Below are 13,125 nucleotides of genomic sequence, written 5' to 3' on the forward strand. Positions count from 1 at the left end.
TACATGTCTCAAATTTTAACACTGCAAGATTCTATGGGCAAACTATTGAATGATGCAGAAAACATCAAAAGAAGATCAAAGGAATATATAGAGTCACTGTACCAAAAAGAAATGATTGATGGTCAGCCATTTCAAGAGGTAGCATATGATCAAGAGCCAATTGTACTGAACGAAGAAGTCCAAGGTGCACTGAAGGGATTGGCAAGGAACAAGGCTCCAGGAATTGATGGAATATAAGTTGAAATAGTTCAACAAACTGATGCATACTGAAAGTACTCACTCATCTATGCCATAAATTTGGAAGACAGCTACCTGGCCAACTGATTGGAAGAAATCTATATTTACACCTATTTCAAAGGGAGGTGACCCAAGAGAATGTGGAAATCATCAGATAATATCATATGCAAGTAAAATTTTGCTGAAGATAATTAAAAAAACAGCTGCAACAGTACATTGACAGAGAACTTCCAGAGGTTCAAGAGTGTTTCAGAGAAGAATGTGGAATGAGGGATATCATTGTTGATGTCGGATGGATCCTGATTGAAAAACAATACCAGAAAGATGTTTATCTGTGCTTTATTGACTCTGCAGAGGCTTTCCATTGTGTGAATCATGACAAACTATGGACAACATTGTGGAGAATGAGTATTCCAGAACATTTAATTGTGCTCATGAAGCACTTATTGGAACAAAATAAGGGAACACTGAATGGCATAAAACTAGGAAAGATGGGAGCCAGAGTTGTATTCTTTCACCAAACATATTCAGTTTGTATGCTGAGCAAAGACTCCGAGAAGCTGAATTATATTAATTAGAATGTGGCATCAAGATTGGAGAAAAACTCATTAACAAACTGATATACAAATGATATAACCTTGCTTGCTGAAATTGAATAGGGATTAAAATACTTATTGTTAAAGATCAAAGACCACAGCCTTCAATTTGGGTTGCACCTCAGTGTAAATAAAACAATAATCATCACCACTGGACCAATAAGCAATATACTTATAAACGGAGAAAAGGTTTAAGTTGTCAAATATTTCATTTTGCTCAGATCGACCATCAACACTCATGGAAGCAGCAGTCAAGAAAATAAGCTCCACATTACATTAGGCAAATCTGATGCACAAGACTTCTTTAAAGTGTTCAAGAACAAAGATGCCACTTTGAGAACTAAGGTGTGCCAGATCCAAGCCATGGTACTTTCAATAGTTCTATGTGCTTGTGAAAGTTAGTGAATAAGGAAGACCATAGGTGAATTGATGCACTGAGATATGTGTTGGAGGAGAAAATTAAAAATACCATGTACTACCAAAACAGCAAATGAATCTGTGTTGGAAGAAGTACAACCAGGATGTTCAACTTAGTGTATTATTCTTTGGACATATTATCAGGAGGGACCAGTCCCTGGAGAAGGATATCATGTTTGGTAAAGTGGAGGATCAGAGAATGACAAGCTCCCTGAGGCAATTCTTGAAAGGATACAGCAAAAGGCAACAAAAACCCTATGATAAAAGAAGGTACAGAGTCCTACAAGAACTCAAGAACTCAGAGAAGAGGATCTGATGTGGCCTAGTGAGGAGGTTCAGAGGGACCAAAGAGAAGATTTCTAGAAGAGATGGTAGAACTTTTTCAAGAAAAAGTAGAATTTAGTGAATTAAGAAGCATAAGAAGCAGGGTGGTGATTGTGTGCCACCAAGCCAGTTCTGACTCATAGAAACCTTGTATAGGATTTCCAAGGCTGTAAGTCTTTACAGGAGCAGAAACTTCATCTATCTCCAGTGGAGTGGCTAGTAGATTTGAACTACTGACCTTGCAGTTAGCAACCGAGCTTGTCATCCACCATGTTCCCAGGGCTCCTTAAAAAGTAAGGTATTTCCTTGTTGTTTTTTTTTGGAAACTGACAAATTCAGAGCACCTGGGTCACAAGTCAGATCTGAAAGATCCTTGATGGAATCTTAAAGGATTTGGATTTTGTGTTGTAGGCAAATGAAAAATATTGACAAATTTAGATGGAAGCTGAATGATACAATTTGCACTTTACAGAATTTATTTCTCCTGCTAATGTATATAGTGGCACACTGAACTTTCTGTCTACTGTCCTTCTGTTTTGGAGTAGTTTTGGAGTTAGTTTAAATCTTTTGTGGGAGCAGGGAAAATTTACATATGATTTTTTAGCTCAGTTTATTGGAAGAGAGAGATAATAGTACATAGGTACTCTGTAAAATTTGACTGCTGCTTCCATGAGTGTTGATAGTTGATCCAAGAAGAATGAAGTCCTTGACAACTTCAATCTTTTCTCCGTGGATAAAAATGTTGTTTATTGGTCCAGTGGTGAGGATATTTGTTTTCTTGACATTGAGATGTAATCCATACCAAAGGCTGTGTTCTTTGATCTTCATCAGTAAATGTTTTAAGTCCTCTTCATTTTCAATAAGCAAGGTTGTATCAGCTGCACATTTCAGGTTGTTAATGAGTCTTCCTCCAATCCTGATGCCACGTTTTTCTTCATATAAGAGCTTCTCGAATTATTTGCTCAGCATACAGGTTGAATAAGTATAGTAAAAGAATACAACCTTATTACACACCTTTCTTAAGTTTAAACGACTCAGTGTTCCTATGTTCTGTTTGGACAACACTGGATCAACTATCAACACTCATGGAAGCAGCCGTCAAGAAATCAAACGACATACTGTGTTAGGCAAATGTGCTGCACAAGACCTTTTTAAAGTGTTGAAGAGCAAAGATGTCAGCTTGAGGACTAAGGTGCACCTGACCCAAGCCATGGTATTTTCAACAGCCTCATATGCATGCGAAAGCTGGACAGTGAATAAGGAAGACCATAGAAGAATTGATGCTTTTGAGTTATGATGTTGAAGTTGAATATTGAAAGTACCATGGGCTGCCGAAAGAACCAGTAGATCTATTTTGGATGAAGTGCAACCAGAGCACTCCTTGGAGGCCAAGATGGCCACACTTTGTCTCTCATACTTCAGACATATTGTCAGGAGGGACTAGTTGCTGGAGAAGGATATGATGTTTGGTACGGTGGAGGGACAGAGAAAAAGAGGAAGACCCCCAACAAGATGGATTGGCTAAGTGGCAGCATCAATAGACTCAAGCATGGCAACAGTAGTGAGGTTAGCACAGGATTGGGTAGTGTTTCGTTCTGCTGTGCATAGGGTAGCTATGGGTCGGTACCTATTCGATGGCACCTAACAACAACAAACAACTGTAAAATTTAGCTATTATGACTTTTATTGTTTATTGTTTTTCTTCTTCTTCCTTTCCCCTGCTCACAAGTTTCTGTTTCTATTTCTTGGTCATTTGATTCATTTTTTACACTTAATTCTTCTTTGGTTTTTATAATTTATAGCAATTTGGATTTGGGAAACTTGGTTTGAACTATCAAGTTGACAGGACATTTCAGAAAAAGCTTCCAACCTGCTTGAAAGTAATAACATTTCTATTACTCAGTGGATAATGTTTATTTCATTTCATACTATTATTTGATAGGAATGTAATTTTTTATACACACAGTTTTATATCAAGGGATAGATGAGGCTTTCTGCTCCCGCAAATACGTAGAGCCTCAGAAACCCTATAGAGGGTTGCTGTGAGTCAGAACAGACTCTAAGGCCCTTGCCAACAACAACAGTTTTATGTAAAGAGACTTTTAGGAATTTCAGGAACACTTGGAATTTTATTGACTTACATAAGTGCTTATGATAAATTAGAAGTGGGACAGAATAAAATAGAGTAATTTAAATTTAAATTCTTGATATCCACTCATATTTACCTTAAAATTCAGAATTGAAAAAGTTGGACCATATTATCCTATTAAAATAGTTGATAATATGTATAAGTTACTTGAAGCTCCTTAAGGATTATAAATTTAATATACCATTATTGTTTAACTAGCTCTGGAGACCTATATTCTGATTTAGGAACCATAGCTCTCCACTTTTTTTTCCAAGTTTATCTTCATCTCATTCCAATTGGGACTTCATTCCAAACACAACTTTTAAAGTCATTCTTTCTACATGGATTATCATTCCTCTTTCAACTGACCTGATGCTCTCTATATTTGGTTCTCAGTTTAGCCTGTCTGTCTGCACTGCATTCCTTCCTGTCTGTCTGCACTGCATTCAAGCTTCCAGGCAGTCATAGATTTCTAAGAATGAAACAAATACACCCACTGGTATCAACCATTCTTTGGGTGGTACATTCATCTGTGATCAAACCAGACACATGAGGCATACAGTGTTGGCAAAGCCAAAGCTATTACTATTATTTATAGCAAGCAAATAGTAAATAACAACAGATTCCCAAAGAGTAAACACTTATCCTTCCCCAAATTACTAAATCCATTATTTTGGTTCAGGTCTGGTATTCTGTTTACATTACTGTTGCCTCCAGCTATCACCAAACTTCTTGAGGGACCTCCAGAGTTCCTGAGGCTTCTGTTCTCTGCTGGACCTTGCTGGCCTCTACTTCGATCTCCCACCACATTACCTGGGTCTGTTGGACTCTGTTAGTACTATGTTACCTAGGCCCCTGCTACCTGGTGTTGGGGAAGGGAGTCATACAGCTCCAGCACTGAGCACTCTCAGGCCTCTCTTGTCCTGCACAAGCAAGTGTTGCTGCTTGTTAAGCTTTGCTTACAAGTCTTCTGCCAAAAGGCATGTGACTCAGCCTCACTATAGGAAGATGCCTGTATAGGATCTCTGAGGCAACCCTTGTATGAAACACACTGAGGCCTCTTCCCTTCATGGCCAAATATTACAGTTATTTTAATTCTGCAGGCAAACCTACTCCCTGAAAATGCTCAACTCTTGCTCTGTGAGCAGCAAGCCCACCACAGCTGTATCTTGCCATCTCATGCTGTCTTCAGTGTTGCAGCTCACCCTTCTGGATCTAGCAAGTTCTTTGCACAGGGTCTCAGTGTACTAAGCAAACACTCTGCTTCAGACTCTTCTTTATGATAGTCATGTCCCGTTTAACCTCTGTGGTACTGGCCCTTATATGAACCCCAAACCACCAATGACCCTATAGCATGAAGTAGAACTGCTATAAATCTTTATGGAAGCAGCATGCCTCACATCGTCTTTCTCCCATGCAGGAATTAGTAAGTTCAAACTACTGACCTTTCAGCCCAATATTTAACCTTCTTCTTGTCAATTTCAAATCCCCAGGACCACCACAACTGATCTAGCCTCTTGGTATGCCACATTCACACAATTTGCATGGTAAGTGACCAATTCCTTGCAAGACCGTGGCCCAGCCAATGTGCTCTAGTTATAAAACCATGACTAGAAAGGCTATATAAAAACAGTTTACTGTACCACAATCCCTTGTACCAAACTCTCTGTACTTTTTCATGATGAAATGAAGAATTTGTTTCTAATATGCTTGTTTTCTATTGTAACCTAAGACTTCTCACAATGATGAATACTTTACAGGCAAAATTGTCAAAAAGATATAATACTAGGCTAGATATGTGAGGAAAACAGACACCAAATCTCCAACTATCATTTGTTGTGTATCTCTAATTCTCATAGCAGACTAATGATATATGTATAAATAACACTATTTATCCCCATTTTATAGGTGAAGAGTGTGCAGCTCAGAGTTAAGTTGTAAATTTAAAGCTCCATATACATTGGGGCTTGGAATGTAATGTCAGATCTGTCTACAAATTCTCTCAGCTTTTCACCACAACACAACATTCCTTCAACACATATACCTTGTACTTGAGCTATTTACAATACAGCAAATGAAATAAGGTGTAGACAAATAGCTTTCTTGCAATTAAATCTCCCTCTAAACTGCACTTCCTACTCTCAGATTTTTGTGGGTTTTTTTGTTTTTGCCTGGGACACTATAATTCTATTAGTTGTTTTGACTATTCCTCATTTGAGGCATTCCTGACTCCCCTCCTTCATAATTTCACTAATATCTGTTCTTTACTAGAACCTTTTCACTTCACTATTAGATTGTGCCTTCTCTGCTCCTTTACCTACAATTCTCCATATCTTCACATTGACAACACACTAGTAATCATTCTGAGTTTCTGCTTTTGCTATCTGTTTTCCTACTTGGAAGCTCTACCATTTTTAATAAATGGACCCAGCCTACTTTCTGATCTTTTATCTCATAAAGCAAAACATGAATTTTCTACCATATACAGATGAGTCCAATTTTTCTTATTGGAACCCAGAACCCATTTTTTTTTTTTTTTTTTTTTTTTTTTTATCCCTACCCAAATCTTTCAAGGGTAACTCAGATCCCATGTTTCTCCAGGTTTTCCATAACTATTCTAATCTCTGAAGCTTAAAGTCATCTTTAATTCTCTGAGAGAATATCTGAGCTTTGCTTCAGGTCTCACACTGCCTTCCATGAGCTTCACACTGCCTCACATGTCAATCAATAGAAGGGTAGTGAAGTAGGATGGCATTAAAAAAAAAAAGTGCAATGCGTCATGGAAAGACAACCAGGAATCTTCATCTTCTCTCATAACTCCTTCTACTCCTACTAAGGCCAGTAGTGATCTATTAACACTTGCCCAACTCTGACATCACATAGTTTTAGAGAGTCTATCTGAAATAAGAATCCAATGTTAGTTTTATCTTTGTTTTAGTATGATTTTCTATACATATTAGCTGGATACTCTAACTTATTAACTTTGTATATTTTTCATACTCACAATGTGAGCCCACCAATAATTTTTTTTTAGTAGGATAATGACAGGCAGAAGCAAGGAAAAATCACCATAGAAGAATTTAGAGCAATTTATCGAATTGTTGCACACAGAGAAGAAATTATGGAGATCTTCAACACATACTCTCCAAACCGGAAAATTCTTTTTCAAAGAAATCTGATTGACTTTCTAAGGCAAGAGCAGTTTATAATCAATATGACTAAAACCATTGCTTATGAGATCATTCAAAAATATGAACCCATTGAAGAAGGTATGCTTGCATGTCAAATTTCTATCAGAATATTTATACACAATGAATCATTTTTATAAATAAAGGTTATTAAATTTAATTTGGGGAAGGGAAAAATTCTTAAAAATATACAATGCTAGGTTTATTTTTGTAATTTACAAACTGTATGTATACCTTTTAGAAAGCCACATTATGTAAAAGTTGACATTCTCTCCTACTATATTGTCAAGCTTCTCTCTTTAACTATATCTATCAAGTGCTCAGAAATGAGCTCAGACTTGAAAGCAAGGTAAGAATGAATTTACATCTACTGCAATAGAAGGAAGTGTCTTGATATCATGAAAAGGATGAATCCAAGTAAGACAGTCTTTAATTTTTATGCATCATCTTATTGAAAATGATATATAAATTAATTGTATTAAAATAAAACATTTAGTAGGAAAGAAAATGATACAAATCATTAATATTTCCTCAGTTTATACAAATAATTGTCTATATCATTTTACAAACATTTACAAATATTTTCCTTTCTTTCAACTTTGAATAACTGATTGCTTGGTTTAAATTTAAATGGCCATTTAGGCCAAAGATCTGTCATACACATTTTTGCCTTTGTCCCATCTCTCATTGAATATAAACACTTCCAATTTTTCATTTTCCTTATTTTAAATAAAGTAATAGAGATATCATAAAATCAAACACCCACATAATTACACAAAACATTGTTAAATCACAATGCTTAATACCAATGAAATTAATTGATGGAATATTGCAAAATATTCAATCAGTAAGTGAGGTGCGAAAATCCAAATTGTTTATCTGAAAGTTGATTTATGGCTGTCAATATTTAGCCTCTATAATATGGTTTTAGCAAAAGCAAACTTATTACTTTACCTAATCATGAATTTAAAATTCATTGAAATATGTACTTGTGACACTCAAACACTACTCTATGGGACGGGGAATATAATGAAGACAAGAAAGAACAAGTCTTGTACAAGGATAAGTCAAAAAGTAATATTACAAAAATCATAGAAACATTTATTTAAAAAATAATATCAAATGTGAAATTTTTGTTTCCCAACTTGTTCCCCAACTAGATCTACATACTTCCAAAGATGGTGTTTCTATTTCTCTAACCCCTCCCTGAAGAATTATACTCTTAGATTTCCACCACATTCAAATGGGAGTTTGGGTATAGTCAAAGAACTAAAATTGTATTCCTTTTAAATGTTCTTTGAGTGTTAGGAATAAAAAGTTTGAGGGGGCAAGGTCAGGGATGTATGGTGGGAAGGTTAAGGTTTCCCAACAAAATTCTCATAAGACAGTCCTTGCTATCTTCAAAGAATGAGCAAGTACATTTTTGTGATGAAAAAAAAATTACTTGGTGTTACTTGCTTAGACTTTTTCTCACCAAGGCAGTTCTCAACTTTAAAAGAACAACAACTTCTTCCTAGTTGTTGTTGTTAGGTGCCATTGAGTCAATTCCGACCCATAGTGACCCCGTACAGAGTTTCCAAGGAGCAGCTAGTGAGCTTGAACTACCGACCTTGTAGTGCAAACGACTTTGCAGTGTGATGCATTAGCCCACAACACCACACCAGGCCCATGATTGTCCTGTCCCTGTCAAGAAAATGTAACCAAAGAGCATGAGCGGAATGTGGGACCCTATCCAGAGAAGCAGCAACACCAGAGATGGAGACAAAGATGAGGACATGGAGTTGAGGACTCTAGACTCATGGAAAGAGAAAGGCTATGTGCTGGTGATCAGGAGGCCGGCTTGCAGAATGTGCCCTTGGGTTGTTTAAATGATTATATATTGCTGAGTTTTTTGTGTGTGTACATCAAAAACAAAACAAAACAAGACAACATAAAACAAAAAACCAGAGGGAATAGCAGCAAATACTGTTGAGTGGTGATGCATGGAGGGGATTGTAATCATTTCAATGAAATGAAATAGATAGGATGAGTGCATAACTGATGTGGTCCCATGTAAACTATCACCCAATTTACAATAAAAACTTAAAAAATATATATCAAAATTACACCTTTGTAATTTCCAAAACCATTGGCTATAAATTTCTAATCTGATTAGCAAACTCCATTCTACCCTTTGTCTGTCAGTTTGTCATTCTGTGGTGGCTTCCTTGTTGTTGTGATGCTGGAAGCTGTGCCACTGATAATCTTGAATGCTGGCAGGGCCACCTTGGTTGACAGATTTTAGCTATGCTTCTAGAGTAACGCAGTCTAGGAAGAAGGAGAGGCAGACTACTTCCAAATGTCTAGCCACTGAAAACCTTATGAATAGCAGCAGTGGAACACTGTTAGCAACAGATATTATACTATGAATAGCACCAGAATATTGTCAGATATAATGTGGGAAGATGAGCCTCTCCGGTTGGAAGATACTCAAAACAAAACTCTGGAAGAATTGTTTCACAAAGTAGAGTTGACCATGAAGATGAATAGAGTAAAGCTTTCAGGATTTATATTTGCTGATGGGGCAAAACTCAAAATAAGGAGAAAGAGCTGTAATAATTCACTAATAATCAAAATATGGAATATATAAAATATGAGTCTAGGACCACTGGAGGTTGTAAAAAATGGAATGCATAAATATCAATATCCTAGGCATTAGTTAGCTGAAATGGATTATTATTAGCCACTTTGAATCTGACAATCAAATTGTTTACTAAGCTGGGAATGACAAATTGAAAAGAAATGCTGTAGTATTCATCATAAAAAACAAAACAAAACAAAAACATTGCAAGATGTACCTTGAAGTATGATGCTATCTTTGATAGGATAATATCAACACGCCTACAAAGAAGACCAGTTACTACCACTGTTACTCAAATTTACACACCCATCACTAAAGCGAGTGAAGATGAAATTGAAGAATTCTACCAAATTTTTCAGTCTGATATCGTTCAAACATGGAACCAAAATGTATTGATAATTACTGATGATTGGAATGCAAAGGTTGGAAACAAGGAAGAAGGATCAGTAGCTGCAAAAACGACCCTGATGATTGCAACTATGCTTGAGAATCCATGATAGAATTTTGTAAGACCAATGAATTCTTCATTGCAAATACCTTTTTAAAACTGTAAAAAATAAATATATACACACAGACTTCATTAAATGGAATATACAGAAATCAAATTGACTACATTTGTGGAAAGAGATGGTGGAAAATCTCCTTCCATATCATCAGTCAAAACCAGGCCAGGGGCAGACTGTGGAACAGACCATCAATTGTTCATAAGCAAGTTCAGGCTGAAGCTGAAGAAAATTAAAGCAAATCCACGAGAGCCAAAATATGACCTTGAACAGATTTGATGCATTAAACACTAATGATCAAAAGCCAGAAGAGTTTTGGAATGACATCAAGAACATAATACAGGATGAAAACAAAAGGTCATTAGAAGACTAGAAAGAAAGAAAAGACCAAAATGGATGTCAGAAGAGACTCTGAAATTGTTCTCTAGCATAGAGATGCAAAAGAAATGGAACAAATGACATAAAGAGCTGAACAGAGAATTTCAATGGGAAGCTTGAGGAGACAAAATCAAATATTATAATGAAATGGACATAAATGCTGAGTTATAAAACTAAAAAGGGAGAACATACTCAGCATTTCTCAAGCTGAAGGAACTGAGGAAAAAGTTCAAGCCTTGGCTTGAAATACTGAAGGATGTAATGTACAAAGTACTTAATAATGCATAAAATATTAAAAGAAGATGGAAGGAATACACAGAGTCTCTGTACCAAAAAGAAATGGTCAATATTCAACCATTTCAAGAGGTAGCATATGATCAAGAGCTGATAGTACTGAAGGAAGGTTTACATTAGGGTTGTATTCTTTTGCCTTACTTATTAAATCTCTATATTGAGCAAAGAATCTGAGAAGCTGGATTATATAAAGAAGGATTAGAGGAAGACTTATGAACTCACTGCAATATGGAAATAATACCACCTTGTTTGCTGAAAGTAAAGAGGGCTTGAAATACTTACTAATGAAGATCAAATACCACAGCCTTTGGTATGCATTACACCTCAATGTAAAGAAAACAAAAATCTTCACTACTTGACCTATAAATAACATCAACATGAATGAAGAAAAGGATGAAGCTGTTCAAGACTTCATTTTGCTTGGGTCAAGCATCAACACTCATGGAAGCAGCAATCAAGAAATCAAATGATGCATTGCTTTATTCAAGTCTCCTTCACAAGACCTCTTTTAAAATGTTCAAGAGCAAAGAGGTCACTTTAAGGACTAAGGTGCACCTGACCCAAGTCATGGTATTTTCAATAGCTTTATATGCATATGAAAGTAGAACAATGAATAGGGAAGACAGTAGATGGATTCATGCATTTGAAGTGATGATGTAGGAGAAGAATATTAAAAGTACTATGGACTGGCACTGACTCGATGGCACCTAACAACAACAACAGACTGCCAGATGAAGAAACAGGTCTGTGTTGGAAGAAGTACAGCCTGAGTTCTCCTTAGAAGTCAGGATTCTTATCTCATACTTTGGACATATATTCAGGAGAGACTAGTCCACGGAGAAGGACATCCTGCTTGGTAAACTGGAGGATCAAAAAACAGAGGGAGACTTCCAATGAGATGGATAGACAGAGTGCAACTGTAATGGGTTCAAGCATAGGAGGTTGGTTCAGCATTCGATAGTGCTTTATTCTGGTGTACATAAATCACTGAGTCGAAACCAATTTGATGGCAGCTAACAATAACAACAATGAGCAAATTCCCTTGGAAGCCTGTTTTTATTGTACCTTCTCTCTGGATCATATTGGTAAATCCAATACTTATCTCCAGTTATAATTTGTTTCATAAAACTATTTAGATTTAGCTTAAATCTTGCTTAAAAGACCAATGGAAAGATCAACTCTTTTAGCTAGTTGATCTTCAAGCAACACTTTTGGCACCTTTTTTTGAAGGCACCCTAATGATACTTAGACAAGTGTATTACTGAGAGAACCTGTCCTCAGCCAATCACTGATGCCAGAGACATGTTTAAACATGTTTTATTTGGAATGAACTCATTCATGTATAATCTGCATGGGCTGCCAAAGGAAGAAGTGCAGCCAGAGTGCTCCTTAGAGGCCAGGATGGCCAAACTTCGTCTCTCATACTTTAGACATGTTGTCAGGAGGGACCAGTCATTGGAGAAAGAAATCAGGTTTGGCAAGGTGGAGGGTCAGAGAAAAAGAGGAAGACCACCAGCGAGATGGATTGGCAAAGTGGCATCATCAATGGACTCAAGCATGGCAACAACTGTGAGGTTGGTCCAGGATCAGGCAGTGTTTCATTCTGTAGTGCATAGGGTTGCTATGAGTCGGTACCAACTCAATGGCACCTAACAACAATGTATGATCTAGAAACCCAGTAATATTACTTACTGACTTATCTTCATGTTCTTGATAGGGGTTGGAGGAAGACTGACCATAAATAATTGAACAACTAAAAGAGCAATTTCAGATAATGTTAAGTAGTGTGAAAAATAATCAAAGAAATAAATAAAACAAATAAAGTGGGAGATCTAGGTTAGTTGGATGTCTGAATGAGTGGGTTTCTTTCCTTTCCATAGAAACTTTGTAACTGTTTTTTCTATCTCATGGAAGAATGTCGTTGGAATCTGGATAGGGACTGCATTATATGTGTAAATTGCTTTGGGCAGTATTGACATTTTTACAATGTTAAGTCTTCCTATCCAGGAGCATGATATATTCTTCCACTTTTGTACATCTCTTTTGGTTTCTTGTAGTAGTGTTTTGCAGTTTTCTTTGTATAGATCTTTTGTTTCTCTGGTTACATTTATTCCTAGATATTTCATCTTTTGGGTGGCTAATGTAAATGGTATTTCTTTCCTAATATCTGTTTCAGTGCTGTCATTGTTACCATAGAGGAATCCAACTGATTTTTTGTATGTTGAGTTCATACCCTGCCTCTTTGCTGATTCTTCCAATGAGGTCTAGTAGCTTTTCTACTGAATTGTTGGGGTTGTCTATGTATAGGATCATATTGTCTGCAAATAGAAAGAGTTTTATTTCCTTTTTGCCAAGTTGAATGTCTTTAATTTCCCTGTCTTATTGTATACTTCTTGCTAAGACTTTCAGCATGATATTGAATAGGGGTGGTGACAAAGGG

The 13,125-nt window shown here is 36.5% G+C and overlaps 1 protein-coding gene across 1 annotated transcript in view; it reads left to right on the forward strand.

Moving 5' to 3' along the window:
• The window catches only part of PLCZ1 (phospholipase C, zeta 1), a 104,191-nt gene that overhangs the window by 13,289 nt on the left and 77,777 nt on the right, over positions 1-13,125 (forward strand). The window contains exon 3 of the mRNA XM_006866060.1: positions 6,740-6,971. Coding sequence (XP_006866122.1) covers positions 6,740-6,971 — 232 coding nt within the window. The remainder of the gene's footprint in view (positions 1-6,739; positions 6,972-13,125) is intronic.

Source organism: Chrysochloris asiatica, unplaced genomic scaffold, assembly GCF_000296735.1.
Source record: "Chrysochloris asiatica unplaced genomic scaffold, ChrAsi1.0 scaffold00086, whole genome shotgun sequence".
Classification (NCBI taxonomy): Eukaryota; Metazoa; Chordata; class Mammalia; order Afrosoricida; family Chrysochloridae; genus Chrysochloris; species Chrysochloris asiatica.